The sequence below is a fragment of the Phycodurus eques genome, chromosome 3 (genome assembly GCF_024500275.1).
Source record: "Phycodurus eques isolate BA_2022a chromosome 3, UOR_Pequ_1.1, whole genome shotgun sequence".
In the NCBI taxonomy this organism is placed as follows: Eukaryota; Metazoa; Chordata; class Actinopteri; order Syngnathiformes; family Syngnathidae; genus Phycodurus; species Phycodurus eques.
The window spans coordinates 14,589,786-14,615,896 of NC_084527.1; the positions used below are offsets into that span (position 1 = coordinate 14,589,786).

At 40.0% G+C, this 26,111-nt stretch overlaps 1 protein-coding gene across 2 annotated transcripts in view; it reads left to right on the forward strand.

The window, feature by feature from the left end:
- The window catches only part of trpm3 (transient receptor potential cation channel, subfamily M, member 3), a 158,880-nt gene that overhangs the window by 38,892 nt on the left and 93,877 nt on the right, over positions 1-26,111 (forward strand). For both annotated transcript variants that reach the window (XM_061672208.1, XM_061672209.1), the window contains exons 2-3: positions 22,230-22,309; positions 25,836-26,037. In XM_061672208.1, coding sequence (XP_061528192.1) covers positions 22,230-22,309; positions 25,836-26,037 — 282 coding nt within the window. The remainder of the gene's footprint in view (positions 1-22,229; positions 22,310-25,835; positions 26,038-26,111) is intronic.

The following is a 26,111-nucleotide window of genomic DNA, read 5'->3' on the forward strand; positions in this document are numbered from 1 at the left end:
TGTCTGCAGCATCACATGGATTCCACATCATGGATTAATCATATTAATCTTATTCTCAATGTGTTTGCGCCTGGAAGGCACACAGGTTGTTAATATCGATGATGAAGTCAAACCCTATCGAGCAATTATGTAACTGATTACATAAAATTGCAGCCATTACGTTGAACAATTGTACGGTTGTATTCAGACTAATAGCAGTGTGTTTAAAAAATAATGAGTAAAGCACAAAGTCCTTGAAAAATGCTTGAATATTTGTCTTTACTGGGACTCAAAAATATTACCATTCAACTATATTGCATGGAAAAGCTTTTTTAGGATTTTGAGCTTCACTTTTTTATTTTTATTTTTTTTAAACTGCTGTTATTCTGAATGTGATTGTATGGAGGGCATCATAATGTAATAATTCCATCGTGGATCTTAGAGTGCATTGCCCTGCGATTGGCTGGCAACCAGTTCAGGGTGCACCCCGCCTCCTGCTCGATGATAGCTGGGATAGGCTCCAGCACGCCCGCGACCCTAGTGAGGAGAAGTGGCTCAGAAAATGGATGGATGGATCTTAGAGTGCATATCAAAGTAGAAATTTTAAATTTCTTAATTGTACAGCTGTCTCCACTTGTTTCCTCCTTCGTCGGCCCACTAATTAGCAGCCGTTTGTATATTTTCACTGCGGGAGATTTTTCTTGCTGAAGTAGTGATGTGTAAATACAAGCCATTTAATGTATCATCCACACTTCCTCTTTGTCTAGTTAGAGGGCAAGACGGAAAGCGCAGTTGAAGACAAACACATAGCAGAAAATCTATTCATTATCGATGAAAGATGTTGTATGCTACAAAGTATTTATTTCCCTGCAGAGGTCAATTGCCTGTTTTTAAGATTCTAATGGGCTTGTTTGAAAGAGGTGTCAAAAACACCCCTGCTCTGTTGGGGTTACTCACATAAGTAACACACACAACAAACCTTTTTGTTTTTCAATACACTCATTTTGCCATAACTAGCAACTTGCCACAACCTCTTAAGAGACTTATTCAAGGAGTTTGAAAAAAAAATGCAGTATAGTACTTTTACAGTGCAGTACATTAAAATATTTTTATAACATAATGATCATGATCTGAATGTATGCATATATTTTTCATAATATATTCGTTACAGGCAGCACGGTGGACGACTGGTTAGCGCGTCTGCCTCACAGTTCTGAAGACCGGGGTTCAATCCCCGGCCCCGCCTGTGTGGAGTTTGCATGTTCTCCCCGTGCCTGCGTGGGTTTTCTCCGGGTACTCCGGTTTCCTCCCACATCCCAAAAACATGCATGGTAGGTTAATTGAAGAGTCTAAATTGCCCGTAGGTGTGAATGTAAGTACGAATGGTTGTTTGTTTATATGTGCCCTGCGTTTGGCTGGCAACCAGTTTAGGGTGTACCCCGCTTCTCGCCCGAAGATAGCTGGGATAGGCTCCAGCAAGCCCGCGACACTTGTGAGAATAGAGCAGTACAGAAAATGGATGGATGGCATTATTATCATGTTGGGCTGGGATATGTATGAGAGGGCTAAAATATTAAAAATGAAGCAATTCTACACGTTTGCATACTATATTCCCAAAAATCACCTGCCCACGACCCACTATCACCCACAACCCTAATAAGCACAAGCACTGTAAGAAAATGGATCGATGAAAGGATTCATTTTGAACGCCAAAGTCACTAAATATGTCCAATGGATGGTTAAAAGGGTTACATGCATCTATGAAAATGTGTATATTTGATCTTGATTACCATATTTAGCAAAGAGAAGGGCAAATATACAAAGAATTTCCACAATAGAAACATAAGATTCAATTAATATCTCTCAGACGGTGTAAATTAAAATGAGCATTATCTTTGTGATGACATTTTTTTAGATTCAACTTAGTGTGATGAGCACATGCATCATTTAGAATTTTTGTCTCTAATGCATGTGTCACACTGTATATGCATGTATAGCCTAATACTTTGTACAGTACACACATTGGTTACATGATTTGTCCTCATTACTGGCCATGCCAGTGATTCAATAAACTTTCTGTGCACATGCAAGCTGTCCAACAGAACAGTCACATGAACAGAAATTACACTAACATTGGTTGTAAAGGGTGTAGAGTGAGAAAAACGGGAGAGGATGGTTTGAAAGCTGCATTCAATGCATCATTTTCAGACAAAGTTGATGAAGTCATGGATTTACTGAGTGGAAATACGTAAGCGTTATCACTAGTGTCATGCTCAGCACTTTACATAATATCTCGCGTCTCACCTGACCACTTTTAATGTTCGCATTTAATTAGTAGCCCATAGGAGCCGAACACCCATCACATCGACATGCAAAAATGGGCTCTTTCTCGCTCGCTCTCTCACTCTGTCACACACGCACGGTACGTACGCACGCACAGTTTACATGTATAATAAATCATTTTAGAATTAATGAACTCTGTTTGCAGTGCAATTAGAATTCCATCTTTGGTGTAGAGGCAGTTGCAGTGAAGCTGGCGCAGTGTCTGTGTCGTTCAGTCACCTAATTTTGGTGTCAAATTGGGCTCATTTTATTTTCATGTATTATGAGCCTAATTAACATGATGCCATATTGTCTTGCTTGATGGCATTCATGGGTTTCTGAAATGCTTGATAACAGATTCCCTATTAGTAGGGAATTGGGATAGTTGGATTTGAGTATGAAATGCAATTCTATTGTCATAGAAAAGTCTTTGTTGCTTGAATGATACAGTATTCTGTGGAAGTATTAGTGAATTCTCTCCCAAATTGTTATCTGCTTAGAAAAGAAATACACTCAATGTCAAACAAGGATGGGCTAACATGAGTCATTGTACTAGCACAACTGAAAGTCAATTTGGGAATATAGGAAGGTTATACTTAGCTTTCAGGACAGATTGTGGCTCTCTTGACATGTTACATTAGCTCCAATGTAATGACAACTATTCTTGTCATCGCTGAGGGGATCATAACTTTAATTTATTATTATTATTTATTTTTTTACGACTTGAGCTCTGTCCTGAGCTGGTGAAAGAATAACACACACACTGTTGTTTGAGTTTGTGGACATGCCAAAGACAAGACAGGCGCAACAGAATCTCTTTATCTCTGTCATTGTTTCAGATCATTTCTGACCGCATTTCTTCTCAGGATCCTTCGACAGCTTTCCTCTAAAAGATGTTACAAATCATTTTAATGAGACTTGTTGTCCCCCTCCCATTTCCTCATCTACCTGGGAGACCGAGTTTTATGATGAGTTACATGACAGGCATGATTGGGAGTGTGCTCAAAGATGAATTGGTTCACTTCTTCACACTAAAATAAAAAAATAAAAAAATTAACCTGCACTTCATTCTACACAGTGTTTGTAAACCTGCTTATCAGGGCTTTGTGGGATTATATACTTTATAAAGAATAACATTCAGAGTTGCCAAACTAGAAATACAGCGCAACCACCAGAGTGGACCACAAACCATTCTGGAACACAGGTCAACTATTTCAGCGTCACTAACATGAAACCTTTATTAACTGTACAGGCTCAACTATTTTTATCTAACATTTTAACATTAACTGTCATACAAGTGTCAGAATCAATTAACTGCTTTTTAATGAGACTAAAATGAAACTAAAATAGCAGTCACTCTGACACGAGCGAAGAAGGGAAGCTTGCTGAAGGCAGCTGCCTTCATGCAGTACATTTTTAAAAATATTCTCAGCTGTCCTATAAGTGTAGAAACACGTACATCTATCCATCCATTTTCTGTACCGCTTATCCTCACTAGGGTCACGGGCATGCTGGAGCCTATCCCAGCTATCTTCGGGCGAGAGGCGGGGTACACCCTGAACTGGTCGCCAGCCAATCGCAGGGCACATATAAACAAAGAACCATTCACACTCACATTTAAACCTATGGGTAGTTTAGAGTCTTCAATCAACCTACCACGCATGTTTTTGGGATGTGGGAGGAAACCGGAGTGCCCGGAGAAAACCCACGCAGGTACGAGGAGAACATGCAAACGCCACACAGGCGAGGCCGGGATTTGAACCCCGGTCCTCAGACCTGTAAGGCAGATGTGCTAACTAGTCATCCACCGTGCTGCCAGAAACAAGTACAGTAAAACTTAAATGATGTACTCAACATTTCAAGGTGGACATGGTGGAAAATTACTGGGTATGCCTGGGATGTGCATCTCTTCATACGGACTGAAGAGATGAGTCTGCATCGTTAATTCAATCCATCCATCCGTTTTCGATAGTGACTGTCTTAATTAGGGTCACAGATGAGTTGGATCTTATCACATAGTGGACTTAAGAACATGGAATATACTGTACTGTTCACCATCTCCACTTGTTGCTGATGGTGTTAGTAGAGGTTTTTTTTTTTTTTTTTTTTTAGAGGAAAGTAATATCTTGCTCAGGAGCTTCGGCAGTACGAGCGTAACACGGCAATCCACCATTGTTGTAAATGGTGGTGATCGCGCACAGAAAAATGCATATTGGATTGGATGGGGTCAGAGCTCACTGTAGTGGTCAAATGGCGGAAAGGCAATCATCCTTTGCAGCACTTAACAGCATTTACGGTTTCATCAGTTCTTACAGTGTTGCCTTGAAATACGAGTTACAAGTTGTTGTTTTTTTAGATAGGAGCCATAAATTAGCCGAGATTCTGTTTTGACTTGCGAGCCCAAACTTGAGCTATGAATGATATATGGCGACATGTGTCTCCACTCACTTCACAACAAGCAGCAGTTTGGCTGATATAATTAGTAAATATTCTATAAAAAAGGGCTTTGAGCTGTTGATTGTCTCTATCACGGTCACTAACCACACAACAAAGAAAATTACACATATTTGAAAACAACCACATAGACTCCATCAAGAATACAAAAGAAAACACCATAGCCCAACAATCAACATTAAAAAAATAATAATAATAAAACTGGCCAAGAGCGTTTAAGATGTGGACAACAGGTTTTCAAGGTGTTGGACGGTAGGAAGCGGAGAATTGCAGGGAAGCAGGGAGATAAGGCGGGAGTGCCGGTATTTCAAAACAAAGATGGCAAACAAGGTACATGGAAAAAAACTAAACACTAACTTAACAAAGTCCAAAATTCTATAAACAAAGTAACAAGGAAACCAAAATACTGCCCACTAATTAACATGACGGGATATGGAAACACAGGGTAAGACATAAGACATTTGAGAATCGACAAAGCACTGACTGAACGAAAGCAGAGAACTAAATGTAAACAAATTGATGAGACAACAAGGAACACCTGGACAAGACACGCGTGGCTGGAGGGAGCTGATTGGTTGACACAAGGTAGAGGGTTGACGAGAACAGGTGGACATAATAACCAAACGAGCACATAATACATGAACAACATGGGTCACAGGAAAACATTAAACAAAACTAAATATAATCTACACTAAAACACAAACCATGACACAAGAGATCCATTTTGCAGGAGAAGTTATGGAGCTACAATGAGAAAGTCATTCACACAGGTTTACACAACAGCAGATCAGTTTTAATAACATTTTCTTATTAAAGAAGAATTGCCGGTTATGTGGGGGTGCAAATGGGGTTAATGCAATATTGTTGAGTTCAAGTTTTCTCATTAGAAAACATGTAAAACAAATGTTTGTGGAGTGTAACCACTAACCAGGCACACAGAGACAGACATCCTACAACAAAGACCACATGAGAGTGGGGGGCGAGGGTAGAGTAAGTGTGGGATTGAGTGAGAGAGAGAGAGAGAAAGAGAGAGAGAGCGAGAGAGAGAGAGAGAGAGAGAGAGAGAGATGTATTTAAAGGCACAGGACGTGAATATACTACTGTGTCTGTGCGTGTGTGTGAAACATTTGCCTTGATTACCCTTCATAAAACTTTTTGGAGTTTGTATATCGTGATATCGCAGAGCTTTCTTAGGGAACAGCACAACTCTTTTTTGGCCATTAACTAAACCCTGTTACAATTCGTGCAGGCTGAGTCCCAAGTTAACATGTAATGCTTCCTTGTGCTCACTAGCTCCAGCTGCTAATAACTATCTATGATCCCATCACAATGAACGCTATCAAAGAAGCATCAATCAAAGCTTGCGCTCAGATGCATATCTCGGCTCTAACTTCCTCCTCATGAGGGGGACTCAGGTGTAAAATTGACAATATTGTGCTAACCGCTATCTGTTCCCACTCGTGTGAGCTCTTGCAATATGAGGCAATACTATGCAACAATTTGGTAACTTGCATAACAGGCTATGCATAATAAAATTCCAGGGTTAATTCCCTCGCCGTCACAGCAATTGCACACAGATTCAAACATGGCGCTTTACATCTATTTGAAGCTGCTTTTGTATTTAACAAACTCATCTTTATTAGTCACAGCTTCTTTTTAAAGCCATTCTGTGCATCTTTGGGTAGTCCAATTTGAGCATTATTACTAATTTGATAGACTTGTTCCAAACACACATATTTTGGAGACATCTTTACTGTCTATATACAGGGTGTCCCAAAAATCACTATACACCTGCTTTTCTTCAATTTCGTTTCAGGTATCATTCGGACAGACGTGAGGTCATCAGTATTTGACAGCTTAGGCTTTGCAATTTATGTGATCATTATGACTACAAGGCTACATGCAGAGGATTATGATGCTCATAAACCTGAAGTCGGTACACTTTGTCTCTCTGCGAAGCATCCGCTGAATCTAGCTTTTGTGGATGCTGAGTTCAGTTGAAGCCCTCCGGATACGCTTTCACTGGCTTTGCGCGAACGCCTGCTCTAGAGGTTTGGTGTTTTGTTTTTTTATCAGTGGTGCTAGTAGCAGGCCTTCCGCTGCTTGGTTTGTCAAAAAATAAATAAATAATTGCCAGGGATATGTAAATTGTACTACGTGTTGGAAGAGTTTGTCTGCCATAAAACCTCTCAAACTGATGCAGAATTGTAGTCGGGGACGGAAAACCTTCTTGCCAGGCTGCAATTTTACAACGCTGTTCTAATGTTAATCGGCTAGCTATAGCAAGGGAAAGATATGCTCACAAAAACTGCATGGCTAAACTATCAAATGCTTGATGGCCTTACGTCAGTTCGAATGATACCTGAAACAAAATCGACCAGAGGAAGTGTATAGTGACTTTTGAGGGGTGGGTTAGAGTTAGGATGTTGTCTTACCCCAAAAGCAAACAACAGTACAGACAATGCATATTGATGTACACAAGGCAGAGATGGACTCCTTGACTCTTGTTTCTTAAACAGCAGTTCACAGAGGTACACCTGTTTTTATCCAGTCAATTGACCCAATTAAGGTAAGACGGAGAGGTTGTCCCTTTAACAACGTTACACTTCATTAAGTTTTAAAGCAGAGTTCCTAGAAAGCTGTTTCACAACCACAAACAGTGACTACTTTTTTGAATAGGCTTTTCATAGAGGCTGATGACAGGAATGTTGAGCATATAATTGTGTGGTTATGATGATATTGAATGTGACACAGCTGTGACACTGAACTGCTTTTGTTCTCTTACAAGGTCACTTTTATGTCAGATCAGTTCATTTGTAGCCCATCCTGTCTGTCCCTATACCTTTTTTATGTTTCTCACCAGAATTTCATAGTGCAAGTGCAGATCTGTTTGTACAGTCCTGTTGCATTCCATTCCACAAACAGGGTGGATATTATGTGCTAAAGCATGTTTTCTTTTATTTTTCCACTATTTAAAAGCTGTTTAAGTGATATCAGAATCATCGTTATTTGCCAAGTATGTCCAAAAAATACACAAGGAATTTGTCTCCGGTAGTTGGAGCCGCTCTAGTACGACAACAGACTACAGTCAAATAATTGACAGAGAACACTTTTGAGATTAAAGACATTGACAAAAACAGTCACTGAGCAATAAAGGGTTGCTAGTTATCTGGTAATGCCGGTACACATTTTAAAAAGGTATTTATTTATTTTTTCTTTTTTTTAACAATTGTGCAAAAAGATACAAAGTCCTCTCTCACTTAGAGCAATTTGAATGACTAATATAGCAATAGTCCAGTGCAATGACCATTGTGCAAAGGGTGCTGAGACTTCAAGGAATGTATGCAGTTTAAAGTGACTAGTAGTGCGATAATCTGGGACAATGTTGATTGTGCAACTGTTGCAGATACTCCTCAGTTGGTGTGCAAGTGGTGCAGATGCTACTCTGGCATGAGTGGCCAGCATTGGTCAACAACGGATATGCAAATAGTGCAGCGTGGCATTATTTATGAAACTAAGAGTTTTAAGTAAGCCAGGAAAACATAATTTTTGCACTTTTTGTTTCATAACAATATATTCTCATGAAAATGGCCGATATATTCTGTAGTTTGCAGGCTCAAGCAAAGTTATACAGTCAGAGAGATCATATAATTTAGGAATTGCATCACAAATCTGTCTCATGCATCTCTTTTTTTTTTTTTTAACAGTTTTACTTGTCACTCAAGAGTCGTACTGCTTTTAATGTGATTCTGCTTGCTTTATGTAACCCTACATATTATTTTCTCAAGTGCAGTACTTCTCTCAACACCCTTCGGTAATGCTTGTCTTTTTTTTTTGAATAGGTGTGTGTAAAAATAGCCACAAAAACCAAATTAATATGCAAAACGCACAAATTGAATCCTCGTTAAACTGAGGTCTCCCGCTGAGGTTCTACCCGATGTTATGTGATGTCATGTATGACATCATTCACACTTTTAGATTAAGTGTTTTACAAAAGCGACAAAAGCCAGACAAATGCAAAACCCAACTCTGAAGTTGATTCTAATTTTATAGGCATGTTTCCAAGAACATTTGGGTCAAATTTGATTGTATCTTTTTAACTGCTTATACGTGCAGGCAGGACTGCCAAGCTTCCGTATATAATCTCAACAAGCCCAACTCCCGTATTTCCAGATTTTACTAAATGCTGTCTGCTAGTTATACTATGCTACCAAATGAAAATGAAAAAGTTCAAATTTAAGCAAACAAGTTGAACCACTGCTGAGCATTGCTGTGTGCCTTTGTGCCAGCATCGGTATACCATTAGCGCTAGCCAGCAAGGTAACATCAACAAATTTAAACTGAGTGCTAACTATGCCAGAGGGTAGCTAACATCAGAAAAAAAGTTTCTACAGTATTAAAAACCACTTCTCTGATATCCAACATGTTAACACAGTCCTAAAAAAGCAGTCTCAAATGTCAGCCATACTTTCTCTTTCTACGGGGGAAAAATAAAAACAGGCAAATTTCCCCCCGTATCACCATTGCTTCTTCCAGAGAAAAACATGACCCTGACAAACATAGAGCTCCACAAAATTGAAAGGACAATTACAATTGTATTGTTCTGTACCTACAGAGTTGTCCCTATTTGCATCTTATTCTGCCCATGCTTACTCCAAAATTAGGCCTTTTAAATTGTTGCATAAGCCTGTTCACAGTCATAGTCAGTCAGGCAGAGAATGCCAGTGAAGTTCATTCCTTCCTCACTGAGTTCTCTAAGAAATAAGCAGAGGTATTTGTAGAATTACAAGAAATGTGAAACTAAGAAGAAACTGAGACTGAATAACATAAAAAAGACCAACCGTCCATCATTAGTATCAATCATTTCAGGGAAACACTGTGGATTAAATGTTTTAACCTTTTATTTAGCGTAATCATTATTATTTAATGAAAACAAATGCAAAGTGTCATTAGAGCTGGCTGCCTTGCCTGGATTTTCAAATATCAACTGACATTTACAATCATTTTTAACTGACAGAAGAACAGATGAAAAGTCGCACCGATCAATCTCCCTATTTACTCTGTTTACATACAAAGTCAAGTAATTAGGGCCAGAGCACCACCATGCAAAAGCCATCTTTGAATCACTTTTCATTAATATCCTTATGCCTTTTTACAGCCCATAAAATGCCCGAAAAGTCACCTATTTTCTGCAAGCACGTGTATCCTGATGAAAATGTGACTTCCTAAACCTCCAAAACTCACTTAGTAGGGCCTCCCCAAAGGTTAGGAAAAAGCAGCACGCAAACTAGTCACTGATGGTGTCGTGGTACACTCGCCTGACTTTGGTGGGGGCAGCGTGGGTTCAGTTCTCATTCAGTGACGGTGTGAATGTGAGGGCGAATGGTTGTCTGTGTCTATATGTGCCCTGCGACTGACTGGCGACCAGTTTAGGGTGTAGTCTGCCTTTCGCCTGATGTCAGCTGGGATAGGCTCCAGCGCCCCGTGACCCAAACCAGGATAAGCAGTGTTCAAAATGAAATGAAATAGCACGCAATCCCAGTTTCGCCAATCATCAAGAAATCCTGTGGGTATGTTTATCATAACAGGAACTGTGAAAAAACTGTGAAAATTGAACAGGAAGTCGGCCATTTTGTATGAAGCAGCCATTTTGGGCAGATTCCAGAGCTCACACTTTGACAAATTCTTACCAGGGAGCACTTCAAGGAGCCCCAATCAGAAGCAGGTATCCTATATGCCTTACTTGGAATGTTCTCGGCAGGACATGCCCACTACAACATGATTGGCTCCTACATTGCGGTTAAGGTTGGTGGGATTCATATGAACACTGTCACACTTACTGTAAGTCACATGCTTCTTTTCCTGTCTGGAAGCAGGAGGGCGTGTTCTACCGGAATACAGCAGCCAATCACATTTTAGCGGCACGTGTCCTGCGGCCAGTAATATTGGAGTGTTGTGTGTCCTGCCTACAACACTCCTTTTCTGATAACGCATCCTCGACAGTTTGGTGACACTAAATTGTGAAGATTTTTTTGCCATCTAATGTGGGCATAGCATGGCATCTGAGTTTGATGTTCATTTTGAGGATTTGCCATGAAAAAGAGGGGGGGGGGGGCTTTTCCTAGCTGCATGAGAGTTTTAATTGCATTTTTTACTTTGTTAAGTCCAACAAGTATGGAAAAACGCATCATTTCTTTTGCATGTTTGAAATTTTCAAGTTAGTAACTATCGATTCATTGACTTGATAGTTATCTATCCATTATTACATATAAACTACAAAACACATATATTATCCATATCACTTATAGAGTAAGGATAAGGCAAGATCCCATCAAGTTTTTGTACAAAACCTGATTTGCTGTTTATGTTTGCTTTGCCACTTGCATTGGGGCCAAATGTTGCAGTGACCCAGCATATACAGCAGATGGCGCTATGTAGTTGGCAGGAGGTGAAAAGCTTGTTTTGTGTGGAAGCTGGCATAATGTGCATTCCCACCACCTACAGGACTAGAGTGGAACTGTATTGCTCGGCACGTCAGGTAGTCTGACCGACATATCCTGTTGCAATGCTGAGATTAGCTAAAGAAGGGATCTGTCATGGAATATCCATGCATCCATGCATCCATGCATCCATCCATCCATCCATCCATTTTCTGAGCCGCTCATCCTCACAAGGGTTGCGGGAGTGCTGGAGCCTATCCCAGCTATCTTCGGGCAGGAGAAGCGGGGTACAGCCTGAACTGGTTGCCAGCCAATCGCAGGGCACATACAAATAAACAACCATCCACACTCACATTCACACCTACGGGCAATTTAGAGTCTTCAATTAACCTACCATGCATGTCTTTGGGATGTGGTAGGAAGCCGGAATGCCCGGAGAAAACCCACGCAGGCACGGGGAGAACATGCAAACTCCACACAGGCGGGGCCGGGGATTGAACCCCGGTCCTCAGAACTGTGACGCAGACACTAACCAGTTTTCACCATGCCCCCTGTCATGAAATATTTGAATCAAAAACGTTAATGCATTTGCAATTGGGACCAGTATATAAAACATCTAGGCAAAGTACGGCCCGCGGGCCACATCTGGCCCATCCACAGTCTCTGACCGGCTCTCGCAGTCTTTATGTAGTCAAAATAAAATGTAACTAAGTAATACATGTGCTGCTTTTATTTTGAGGTGCCTGTGTGCAATGACTTGTCTTTAGTGTTGCCAACTTAGAGATAATGTCACTCTTTTTAGTGACTTTTCAGACCGTTCTCGCAGCTATATAAAAAAAAAAAAAACAAAGATGGATTTTTTTATGTGAATGGTGATTAAATAGTGACTTAATGTTAATATGTATAGATATGACATTTGAATGTGACTGATGATAATTTTTTTAACAATTTGTATTTTTATTTCCTAATCATAACATATACCATTGGTACTCAAGTAGCAGCTTATTAAAATAATACAATTTATTGCTGTAAAATAAAAGGCATTCATTTTAAATTTATCACAATTGAGGTTAGCATGTTGGTGTGGCCCTCGACAACTGTTTAAATTTCTCACATGGCCTCTTCAAAAAAAATATTTTTCCAACCGTAAAATAAAATGACATTTTGCGCGCGTGTACTTCCAGTAACACCCATGTGGATCCACTCTCTATCTGTTCATTTGTCCAAGTGGGGCCATGTATCCTATAATATGACTGAGTTCGGAGACGGTTAGTTTGAGGGTGAAGGGTATTAAACAAATCTAGAAAAAATATGATTTAATTCAATAGTTGTAGCACGTGCAGGTTCAGTTGTCTTTATGAATTTTGGTGAGATACTGTGAGATTTGCTGGAGTTTTTATTTGTGAGTGTTTGTCCATGCAATAATCCTTATGCCAAGGCAGATGAGGACCCTTTGCATATGGCACAACAGGGAGGCGATTACTTTATTTGTGTGTGTATCTTAAAAAGAAGCCATTTATTGATGCATTTATTTTCGAACAACACCCTTTATTTCGTTAAGCATGTGCATCTCCTCCAGTTTTTCCCAACATCACTTATGCCTCTGATCACAACAGAATTGATTATGCATCATCCATTAAACAACAAAAGAAAGCAACAATGACTGTGCCGTGAAAACAAGATCACAGTCCAGCTCTGCTAGTTAATTTTTGAAATGAACCATCTGCCTTGCACTCTTGACCCAAGAAGAAGTGTCATCCTTCTAATATTGATGGTGGGGGAGGAGTTGTCACAGTCAGTCGATGATGCTCTGTGGTACAGAAGAGTCTATGTCAGCTTTTTTTTTTTCTTCACAACCTGCTGGATGTCTCTTATTTTTTAACTCCCTATTCCACATACACACTCCTAATCCCTATAGGCTCTAGTGCAGAGGGTGCATAAGAGGCAATTTCACAGCACTTGGCCCGAACCTCCTCATACGCACACACACACACACACACGGATATCACAAGGCTGATTCAAAGCAAATCGCTTTGTCAAACAGGTGATGATCAAACTCTCTACCTCTCTTCTCTCCATCATCCCTTCTCTACATATTACCTCTTCTATTGCTACACCTGAAGTGGAGCCACCCCTAGCCCTCTGACCCTGTGCGTATGACCCTCCCCAATCCCTCACCACCTCCTGCATCAGAAGCAGAACGGCCACGCCAGTGTTGATTAGCTTCTGCTTGGCCAGATGCTCAGCTCGGCTTAACTGAGGCCTGTGGGAAAGAGAGCTGCTTATTCTGTCCCTGGGAGATGGGTCCGCCACGACAGCAGCTAAAACAAGCAAGCGTCTCATTTACACGCATATATTCAATTCAGCCGTTCATCTGCATGCATACACAGCAAACACCCATTTACTGTATGTAGACCTGCAATTTGCATTTGTATGCTGTGTTGCATTATAATGTGACACACCATGTTCATGTACATTCTCAGAATTGTGTGTGCACTGTTAAGGGTATAGTATTTCCATGTATGAGTATCAACATGTCGCTCATGTAACTAAGTGAGGTATCCAAAACTTTAGACACAGTTCTCATTGTGATGCAGTCCAGTTCTACACCTCTGCAAGCTAAAACCAGCATAATAAACAAATTGTTAAATTAGCATTTCTCTGATGGTGTCAATCAAAACAGAACATTATCACCAATTGTTTAGTATGGCGTTTGTCATGGATCTGGTATTGTGCAAGTGGTCATAATGATTTTGAGGCTGGTCGGTCTATTTCTAATACAGTGGGTATAAAAAGTCGACTCACCTCTGTTCAAAGGCCATTTTTTTTGTGATATAAGAAAATGAGACCAAAATAAATCATTTAAAAACGTTTTCCACCATTAATGTGACCTAAAACAACAAACAAAAATCCTAATAGAACATCAGAATTGTATTTGGGGTTAATCAGAGGCACTTTAAATGGTGTGCTGACACCCATTTAAATGAGTCTGAATGTGATTTTGAGGTTATAGGTCACAATAATGGCGGAAAAAGGTTTTAAATTATTTATCTTGGTCTTGTTTTTTTATATATATATAAAATATAAAATATATATAACTCAACTCAGAACACACTCTCACCCCCACCCTCTAAAAAATCTAATAGTTTATATAGCCATATTTAGTCATGTGAACATGCAAATTAATCTTAAACACCACATAAGGTCATATTGCTAAAGACAAGTTATGCAGAAGCGGGAATTTATTTTACGTTTGAAGACGACAGGCTCTTGTGTAACTAAAAACACAAATATCTTGCCTTCTAGTTCTAGTTTCTACTAATTGTGTAATATTTAACTGTTTTGTAAAAACTATTCAGGTGTAATTATTATACCAGACTGCCATAAATTGTTTTATTTCTTGAATAAGAATAAGAAATAACAACAAAAACTGTGAGCTCTTATGTTATGACCTTCATCACTCACTCAAGGGTAGAGCTCCATCACATTCTCTTTCATCCTTTTTCTGGACACTACCCACTTGTGTTTGTCCACTCTAAAAATGTTTTGTCCAACCTAAGTGTCAGCTCACATCAGACTGTTTTGTTTAGTTTATCTTTAATCTCCACTATAAACTTCAGCTTCACAAATTTCTGGTGTGCAGACACTGTTCGGTAGCGATGTCCCCCGGCACATACCACATGGTGGTATCGGGTAAAAGTAAGAATACTGAAATGAAAGTAATTATTGGCAACCCTTTGGAACATACTGAATTTCCCTGAAGGAATAAATTAGGCATCTATTTAAGCTTCGGCGATTACTTATGTGTATGACACACGTCAATTACTTGGCACACAGCATCTGTTAGAGAAGAGCACACTTTTTGATGCAATCTGTCTTTTTTTATATATTCAACTACAACTATCTAGAGCTAGTGCACAGCTAAAAACTACAACAGTCTCTTTTCAGTGTTCTTTGCGTTTAACCTTCTGATTTGCATTCGACAAGACTCTAAATTGTCCATAGATGTGAATGTGATTGTGAATAGTTGTTTGTCTATATGTAACCTGCGATTGGCTGGTGACCATCCCAGGGTGTACCTTGGCCAAAGTCAGCTGAGATACTGTAGGCTCCGGATCACGCCGACCCTAATGACGACAAGTGCTTTAGAAAATGGATGCATGGCAAGTGCTCCACAAATAGAGTTCAGGGGCGTTATTGTGTCTGTCTAACATAGCATTTAGTCTAGCTTCCTCTGGACCAAACCACATGAGGAATGTTGATGGGTCACATTCACTTGTAAGTGTGTGTTTCATTTTTGTTCCAGTACACATGCAAGCAGGCTTGTAGTCTGCGTCGAAACATAAGTGTATGTACGTGCCAGTTGCTCATGCATGTCTACTAAACTCTCTCTGGTTGTCCAGAGGTCAGTGAATGCCACTTTGGTTGCACAAGCACAAGTTCCCTTTGCCATGGTTAAATGCAATGACCTCAACCTTAATGCCAGCCATAAATACAGGTCATGGAACATCCAGCCATCCATTTTCTGAGCCACTTCTCCTCACTAGGGTCGCAGGCGTGCTGGAGCCTATATCCCAATTATCATCGGGCAGGAGGCGAGGTACACCCTGAACCGGTTGCCAACCAATCGCAGGGCACATACAAACAAACAACCATTCGCACTCACAGTCACACCTACGGGCAATTTAGAGTCTCCAATTAATGCATGTTTTTGGGATGTGGGAGGAAACCGGAGTGCCCGGGGAAAACCCACACAGGCACTGGGAGAACATGCAAACTCCACACAGGCGGGGCAGGGGATTGAACCCTGGTCCTCAGAACTGTGAGGCTGACGCTCTAACCAGTTGGTCATGGAACATGGTCAGGGTTTAAATATGAGTCACAGTCGGTTGCTGTTTACCTAATGCATTGACATCCCTGGACTGGATATCTCTTAAAGGTCACTGGGTATGATATCTCCAACTGATAGGGCTGCATGAGAAGTCTGCAGTTGTGTCCAGAATAATAGTTCTGTAGTGTGTTTAAAAAAGAAAGTATAGCTCAAACTAACTTTATTTTTTCATATGAACAAAAGCATTGACATGTTATTCTTTTCCTCAAAATTAATAACATGTAATATTTGGCTGTTAGAAAAAAATAGCACAGTTTGCATTTTACTTTAATAAGTTTTACTGTATACTGCAGACTCACAAATGTTAGATTTTGTTTTCCTGTGATTTGCTAAACTAATATTTATTTATATAACTACACTATCTGAACTGCTTCACATCTTTGTTGCATGGAATCAAACAACTTCTGGTAACTGAACTGCTATTCCAGCCCAGGTTTATCTGACTTCACTGAACAATAACATAGTTGATACATTTTTCGTGATGTTTTGAAATGGAATCGAATGTGCATTGTTTCTAATGCATTTATGGAAATTAAAGCTACCCTTAGGATTTGGGACTTTACTCACACTGGTATTTTTCTGAACACAATTGCATACTGCGTGCTTCTCACAAGTGTTATATTATAGTGGGGACAAGGAAATAGAGAAGAATAGGGATAAAGCACTGAGAGGGACATGCCAGCATCTGAGTGTGATAGTGATGGCTGGTGAAAAGGCCTCGATGGATGAATTATAAGCTTGAGAGTGGTTCATATCAGTTCAGTTTTGTAAGTGTAGGTTTGAGTGGAAAAAATGGAAAAAATAACCAGTGTCTGTTATCATTCTAGCTAGATTTACACTTTTTTTTTAAAAATTTAATTTTTCTTATTTACATTTTTCATTTTTTCTTATTTACAGCTGGATTTACACGGAAAGGTGCTGGAACTGGGTCACTTTTTGCATTTTAGCCAATAAGAAGCTTGAAGAAGGTCAAATCAGGAAAAGGCATAATACATAACAACGACCGGTTGAGGACAGGGGAAACTGGTGAATAGACACGAAAGCTAAAAGAGTTATTCTAAATTATCACACTTGACTAGAATGGTAAGAAAATACTGAACAAAACAATACATAAAACAAGTTCTCTGGAGGTGATAATGACGGTTGCACAACAATAAAACAGAAGGGTCATACCCAATAAAGTGTATCATAAGATCACTAAGTTCTTAATTTGTTAGATTTAGACCACTATTCATTGTGAAGAAGCAAAATCAATTTATTTTCAAACATAAGTCAAGACATTTATTTTACAATTTGCAGAAATTTATTGCGGTCAAGCTTGCGTTCATGGTGAAAACAACTAACATATGTTTATCCTAATGTCGCTTGTCCAATAATGCTGCTCACTTCCCCTCAGGTTCATAATATTACTATTTACTATCCAAGAGCTGCATCTAAAACTAAAAGGATCATTCTTTGTAAAGCCTACTTCTGCGCTCATAGCACACAGCTACGTTAATATGCATCTTTAACATGTATGGCAGACAGACGTTGACGAATTTGAGCCATGACATACTGAGCCAGTTGGGGTGTTTGGAGCTCGGGGTGGGGAGGAGACTGATCAGTTTGGCAGCGGTTAAAGGCTGGCTCAGTGTGCACCTTCAGCACCATGAACACACACACACTAATACTCTCATAATAACTTCTAGCAAGAATCATGTGTCAGAATATTACCTGCTGTCTGGTTTATAAGGGGAAGCCCACAAGAATGCAGCCCGGCACAAAATTCAGGTGAGTCGTTAAAACGGCACCTAAAATGTGCTTATTCAGAAAAAGATTGTCTTGCTTTGAGCAGAATCTAGCTTTTTTGTTGATGATTGTGTATTCAGCCCATTATTTCCATGATGCACCTGATGATGAGGAATTTTCAGTCACATTTCAAGTAATGACATGCGCGTTTCTGTCCAAATGTTTTCTTTTGAGGCCTGCATTATTTCACTAATGACAAATAAGCTTTATTGTTCCTTTTATTAGGAAGGAAGGTGTAGGTTCTAACCCTGCCTTGCCTAGATAGATAGATAGATAGATAGATAGATAGATAGATAGATAGATAGATAGATTTATTTGTTTGTTTGATTGATTGATTGATTTGATTGATTGATTGATTGTATGGTGATCAAGACAGTACAGAAAAGAGTTGAGGGATAATAGCGTTTCCCTCCCAAGGTGGAATTGAAAAGCCACATGGCATGATGGAAGGAGAATTTACTCAGCCTGTCAGTGGAGCATGGCAGTGACAGCAGCCTATCACTGAACCTGCTCCTCTGCCTGGAGATGGTGGTGTGCAGAGGACACTGTGGATTGTCCATGATGGACAGAAGCTGGTTCGGCATCCTCTTTCTTGCCACGGATATCAAGCTGTACAGCTCTGTGCCCATGACAGAGCCAGCCATCCTCCTCAGTTTAATCAGTCGAGAAGCATCCCTTTCTTGACGCTGTCACCACAGCACACACCTGCATACATGAGGCCACTCGCCACACCACAGACTAGTAGAACATCTGCAGCATCTTTTTGCAGATGTTAAAGGAAGCCTGTCTTTTGAAGTGCAGGTGGCTCTGTCCTTTTCTGCACAAGTGTGTGAATGAGTTTTTAACATGCATGATTTGCTTTTTGAGGGTCACATAAAATGTTGAGTTTTTTGCAATCTCAATGGAAGCAGTGATCTTCTTTCATCGTAATGTTGTTTAATTTTGACTTTGATCTTGTCAATGCCACCTCTAAAGTGGTTGAGTTTGCTGGTGGAGGAATCCTTAGTTTTTTCCATCCATCCATTTTCTGTACCGCTTATCCTCACTAGGGTCACGGGCATGCTGGAGCCTATCCCAGCTACTTTCGGGTGAGAGGCGGGGTACACCCTGAACTGGTCGCCAGCCCATCGCAGTCCTTAGTTTCAGCATATTGTAATAACAACTGGGGCGCTTGGTGTTGTTGTGGCCTGGTTAGCCAAGTATGGTCACACGGTCATCTCTAACCCCTCTAGGCCCCCCCCCAAGAGTGATACGCCACCCCAGGTCCAAGTTTGGTGTTAGGGTAAGTGTGCTGACAGGTTTGGTCCTGTCCAGTTTGTGGCGGGTTTGTGGTGGGTTTGTGGTGGGTTTAGTGGTGCTGTGGTGTGACAGGGTCAGTCAGACGGATGCGGTGTGTGTTGTTGTAGCGGCGGCGGTGGCGGTCAGAGGTTTGTACAAGTAAGTCTCAGCGCTGTTGGCTGGGAGATGAGCCAGCTCCTCTCTCCCAGAATGAAAAGCAGGCAGGACCTTTTTGTTGCTTATGATTTGGGTGTTTGCTTCCTCCTGCTTGTCCTATATGGACATTTAATCCTAATCTCAACACAATTATAGTGATACAGTACAGTCCACTTCTGTAAATGATAAAATAAAATCAATCATGGAAGTCTTGGGTGTTAACAAATTTATATGGAATCATGGAACATTTGCCTAATCAGACAACAAACATGTATTTTTAGTAAATTTACAGTACTGTGCAAAAGTGGGGAAGTAATACTAAATACTGTATTTGCCACTTTTCTTTCCATTGTAGTGAGTCTCTTTGTATTCTAGTATAGAGACTGAGAATAATTATCTGGTCATTGTTCCATAATTGCCAAAGACCTTTCCAATGGTTGCCAACGCATACACTCAGTTTACAACAAGTTCCGATGATTACGACTTGACCTGACTTTTAGCGTAAGTCAGTACACTATCACTAATGTACACTAAAGCAGTCACAAAGGCATAATTACAGTAAATGATTGTATGAAAAATACAGTTAAATGAAAAACAGTAAGTATGGCGGTAACTGTGCGTGCCTTCTTGTGCCAACATATTCCTACGCTACTGCGCAAACTACTGCACAAACTACTGGATTACCCACCATTTTGTAACCTCTAAATGTCATATGTTGGGACTGTCCTGAACCAAGGACTCCCTGTAAATAAAAGACAATTATTTGAAGACATACAGTAGCCATAAAAAAGTCTAGACACCCATGTTCAAATGTTTTTGTAATTTAAAAAAAATAGACTAATCATTATAAAAGATTAATCATTTTATACTTTTCTCCCCCGTGAATGTGACCTTTAACCGGTACAAAGCAATTGAAAAAAAGTGTCTTGAATCTTTTCAGCACATAAAAACAACTATAAAACCAAGTTTAAACTTTTTCGCTAACTCCCAAAGTTACCGTGTGTTTGGCACAAAGTCTGCACTGCTCATCACCAAAAGCACACCATAACTGCAGCAAAGTATGGCGGTGGCAGCATTGTGCTTTGGGACTGATTTTCTTCAGCTGGAACGGGCCCTTAGTCAAGGTGAAGAGAATTATGAACAGTTCCAAATACCAGTCAGTGTTTGCACTAAACCTTCAGGCTTCTGCTAGAAAGAAAGAAAGAAAGAAAAAAAAGGACAAGAAATTCCCATTTAACATGAATTGAATGCGACTGGTTAAATGTGAACACATCCAGATCCCACTATAAGAGGTTGTGCGCTGATGTGCAGTCACATTATTTCAGTTTATTTTTTCTTACTCTTTCAAAAAGACAATTTATTTTCCAATTGAGTTATGCTGGCGATGGCTCATATTAATTGTGGAGCAAAGTTTTGAAATGATTTATCTTGGTCTATTTTTTTTATATCACAAAAGCCTGTCATTGAACAGGGTTGTGTAGACTTTTTCTATCAACGGTATAGTTAATGTTTTCCCCTCTAAATATGCACACTAACATATTGGAAACTGCGCTCAATATGAAATAGTACAGTTCAACACCACTGCTAACTGCAGCCACAATATTAAACATGTTTAATTGGTAAATGTCTGTTAACATGATGAAGTGATGTTGTTGCAAAGTATTCTTTTCCAATCTCATACGTTGTTCATGTATTCAGTTCACAAACAGCTATGATCAGTTTAAAACCCCCTCCTTGGCCAATTATAAAGCCACATTGTTTTTGTACTTTTAACTTGCTTACTTACAGTATATCTAAAGTCGCAAATCCCACTCGACACCGTTAATGAAAAAAAGTCAGTTGAAGTAAAAAGCTTAGCTCACTGTGCTTTTCTTTTCATATGTGGTATGATGACTCCCTTGGATGCTAAATAGCATCTTCTTTTCTCACATGGATCCTTATAATTTATTTATCGAGAATTCATGCATGTATTTTGGGATTATCTGAACAGATGGTATATCAGCTCTAATCTTGTGACGCAGGCCTTCAATGTAGAGCCACTGTGCAAGTGTGCAGCAGGATAATTGCCGTGTGTTACTGTCACTCAGACCTGCAGAGAGTCACACAGGCAAAATTCCACTGTGACTGCAAAATGCTGCCGACTTATTTGTATGTTGTCGGCACACACATCTACACCGACTAGCCAGGTTAAGGCTACTTGCATATTAATGATATGCGATACAAAAGCTGTATATAATATTCTGCTTTTACAGTTTACATTGACACTGTCAGAGGTGTATTCCTGAAACAATATGCTAATTGTTGTAGCCCTCTCATGTAACTAATTCAGGTAACCAAAATGTTACACACAACTCTCATTATGATGCGGTACAGTCATACACTGCTAAAAATTGCTTTCATATGTGGAATGATGGCTCCCTTGCATGCATAAAATATCATTCAGCAGACACACACACTTAGTTGGCTGCACATCACTTACTCGAGCAATGTAACATGGACTGACATCATTTACTGCCTCAGGGCATTTAACATCCGCTCTTTTCTCTCTCTCCCAGCAACTCCTCTCAGCCAGTTTGGACTCAACTCTCTCACAGAGTGTTTAAATTATGTGTGAGGGACTCTATTTAATGTGGACTTTTTTCAGTTTGCTGTAATCCCTGTTTCTAAATCATGTTTAGAGACGTGTTTCTCAAGAACAATATGTGTGTAGCCAAATTCCTTGTCTTAGAAGACAACATGCATTTTTATGTACTGAATGCTCTGAATGATGCCCTGCTGCATTATGGGCTATTAATTACAAAAAAGTCATATTTACAACAGTGTATACTGAAATCTCATTTTCAGGTGAACTCGATTTTCTCTTTCATGTTTTTGACACCCACTGGCCCATTAATGTTGATGTTCTGTTTTTCTGTCTACAGGCACAGAAATCATGGATAGAGAGAGCATTCACCAAGAGAGAATGTGTTCATATCATCGTGAGCGCCAAAGACCCCCATAGGTAAGGAACACTTGGTGGAAAAAATATATATTTTTATGTTTGAAATCCTGCAACAACCTTATGTGAGGACATTACATTTGGACTATCTCAGAATGTTTCATATTTAATGCCCAATTAAAAAAAGAGCATAGTAATAGTGGGAAAAGTAGTTGCTGCTTGCATAATCTTAAGGACATCATGATTATTATTTTTCTATACCACAACATTTGAAATGATGACCATTTCAGTATGTGGAGGTCATCACAAATTGCAAGGAGAAATTTAAAATGCAACCCTAATATGAGTTAAGAGGCCTTCATCTCCGACAATATGATTTTGTTGATGGGTGTTCCAGCTGTAATTTCTCTTCCTTTCTCTCAACGCACACAGTGGTGCAGGCAGTGTTAAACGGTAATGATGATGGAAACTGAAGTAGGGAAAAGTTGCCGTCCCCCCCCAGTTGTGTTGCCCCCAGCTCTCTTGTAGGAAATTGTCCCAAATAATCGTAACTGTCACCTGTGTGCTCGCCTGTATTTATGAGTGAATGCAAAACCTCCACGATTGGCAGACACATCCTTTTCCGTCATTGTGCAACTGAGAAGTAGCAACCACATAAGCACATACCTCCTATAAAAAGGAGAAACAGCATTTGAATTGAGCAACAAAGACTGGAGCCAGCTCACAGGGCACTCACAGGGATGTGATTCGACACTATACATGCTCCGCCTCCTTTGACAAGGTTAATTCACAACTGAACCAAAAGCTAGGATGTGCTTACATGAGTCAAGCTATCAACTCCATAAGATATGTGTATTCGCTGAATGCGCTTTTAAGAGCTGGACACCTTCCTAGGCCTCCCCTCTTCCAGACCACCCCTCTTCCAACTACAGTGAAGCAGTAGTACACACAATATATGACTAACGTCCATGCGCTGGCCAAGAAAAAGTCAAATGTAGTGAGCAGGCCACTGCACAAACGACGTAGCCAGGTTAGCCTGACCAACACCGTTGAAGAATAACATGCTCCTGAAGGCACCCATGTGCTCCAACAGAGTGTGAAGGCACCGCTGTTATCTGGAGAAAATGAGTTGTCAAATGACCGACCCTTGTGTAAATAAAGAGGTGATCACTCAGACCGAAAGGATAGATGGTTGGCTCGACGTAGCCCGTTATCATCACCCACCAATATGCGGGAGGAGGGTACTGATAAGGTGCATAAATCTCTCCGCTCTTGGCTCTCACCAGCCCAGACTCTGGACGAACCAGTGAGCTCAGTCACGCCCAGTCAATACCAGTATACCTTATCACTCCCTGAATTGAGCTTTTGTAGATGCTGGGTTTCAGTGCAGCCCTTCAGATTAACTTTGCCTCGCTTTGCTCGAAGGCCTGCTGTAGGAGTTTGGTGTTTTCATGAGTGGTTGTAGTGGTAGTAGTTTCCTTCTCATTCAATTTATTTATTATAAAATGGAAGAAGACTGACATTCTCCCCCCTGGCCAGTCAGTGGACAACAGCCTCTATAAGTGTATCAAAGCCTCCCCTTGTAACCATCATGCCAACAAAAAGGGTACTGCAATGTCCCTTTTCAACAGAGATGCAATCAATTGCATACTGTACTGAATAGAACCAAAGCATACTGCTTTCTGGAAATGGGACCTAAGATTTACAATTTAGGATTGAAGAGACTCAAGCTCAGTCAGTACTTGAAAACGACTGTCACAAATGTAATCATCCAACCAATTAATAACACAAACATTACATGTATATCACAGCCTTTTCCACAATACAAAATAAGTAAACAGAAAACAGATGAAATTTTAAAAAAATATAAATCAAATAAAAATATAACTTAAAAGGAAATTCAAAATTAAAATATGTATGAAGAAAAAAAACAACACTAAGTCAGTAATTCTCCACTCGTGGGACGTTGAATAATACATCCATTCCAGCATCGTCGGAGATAGATATGTTAAATGGGCATCCAATGTCGGTTGTTGTCTTTTATTTTAAAAACCAATAGAGAAATTGTCTCTTACAATCAAATAATTGTGCTCCTCCTCTGTTCCCTAATAATGTTGCTCTCAAGTATCATGTAATAATTTGTAATTATGTTTAAAAAAAAGAGACACACATTTATCTATGGTCTCATTTTGAAGACTTTAATGTACATGGTTTGACATCTATAAAAGATGGTCACGACTTAATGACCAAAAATGTAGGTGTTAAGGTGAGTGCAATTAACCCCTGTTCTAAATAATCAGTAAAAAAGATAACATAAAAGAAAGTAGTAGACGAGGTCAGGCACAATCAAACTTTACAAGATGAGGATTTTAAAAAAAAAAGTTGCGTAGCCTGCTGGATGAGCAAGGCCGGTGGTGACTTGTGCGAGGTCAGGATAGACACCTCTATGCTTTGTGGAGCCAAGGATCTGACGCTCTTGGCTGTTCACATCAGCAGCCTCCATCAAATGTTCTGACTTCAAAAGGACAGCGAGGACCTGGCCTGAGGACACGACTTGTACGGCGGTGCAGATGCGTGAGAAGAAACTCTGACAATGGACCTCAGTCTAACAGCACTAATTATTGTAATTTTTCCAAAAGTCTCTTTAAATAAGGTGGAGATGGGAAAGGTTGAAATTAACCACTTAGTTTTGCTTTTAATCACCGATCACCTTATTCGTTCCTCAGAACAAACACATAAAAAAACGCTTTGTAAAGGTTAGCGCCACATTTGTTGTTTGTTTCCGTTTCAGTTCATCAACAATTATTCATTCATTCAAAATAATCCACATACTGTAAGTGAGGGAAGTGTACTGCAAATCCATTTTATGCATTCCTCTCATTATACTGAACTGGCTGCTGTGACACAATGCATATGATTATAACAGCTGTCATCGCTCTGATGAGAAATCTAAAAAGGCAAGATTTTAATTTCTCTACTACCAGTCTTGATGCAAGTAAGCAAGCTATTTTACACTTTGTCGGGATAAAGGATTATCATAGAATGATGCAGAAGCAATTTCTCTCAAGATCACATCTCTTTCAAGGAAAAAAACAAAACACTTGTGGTTCAGGAGGCAAAGCCAAAACATAGACGATGGAAATATGAAGTTTCAACAGAATCAGATTCCAAGCCACTTGCTCTCACGTCATCCTGCGGGATTGGAAAACAAATATGAAAGCAACATCTGAATAAGTATTGTACTTGTAATGCAATACCGGCATCCATATACTGTAACTTCCACTTTAATAGCTCCTGTAGGCTGCCAAGAGGGACAGGGGGAGTTCAGACCAGCAAATCAGACTAGACAGAGGTGATAAATGAGTGCAATGGTGTAGCAGAACCTTAACAATCCTTGTATATGTCCCTTTGAGGAGATACAAATCTGTTGACAGGCTGTCACTTCATTCTTACAACTTGACACAGTATGTCATCTCCATTTGTCAATACAACAACAACACATCATCTCCTTTTTAATACAGGTTTGCTATTACGTCCAATTTTGTGAAAAAGAGACCCATTGATTGCCGTACATTCCCCTCTCATCTAGGTGCTGTTGCGGTCGCCTGATAGGACAGCATGTGGGTCTTCCCCCCGGCATCTCATCCAGTCACAATGACAAGGTGGCACGACCAGCCAAAAATGACAGTCTGTCTGAGAAGTGGTCCATCAGCAAACACACTCAGCTCAGTCCCACTGATGCTTTCGGCACTATTGAGTTCCAGGGAGGAGGACACTCCAACAAAGCCATGGTGAACATATCGCACACCTACAGATACATGAAAGTTTTACGATACATCTCCTCCTGCAAAGGTACCTTGAGATG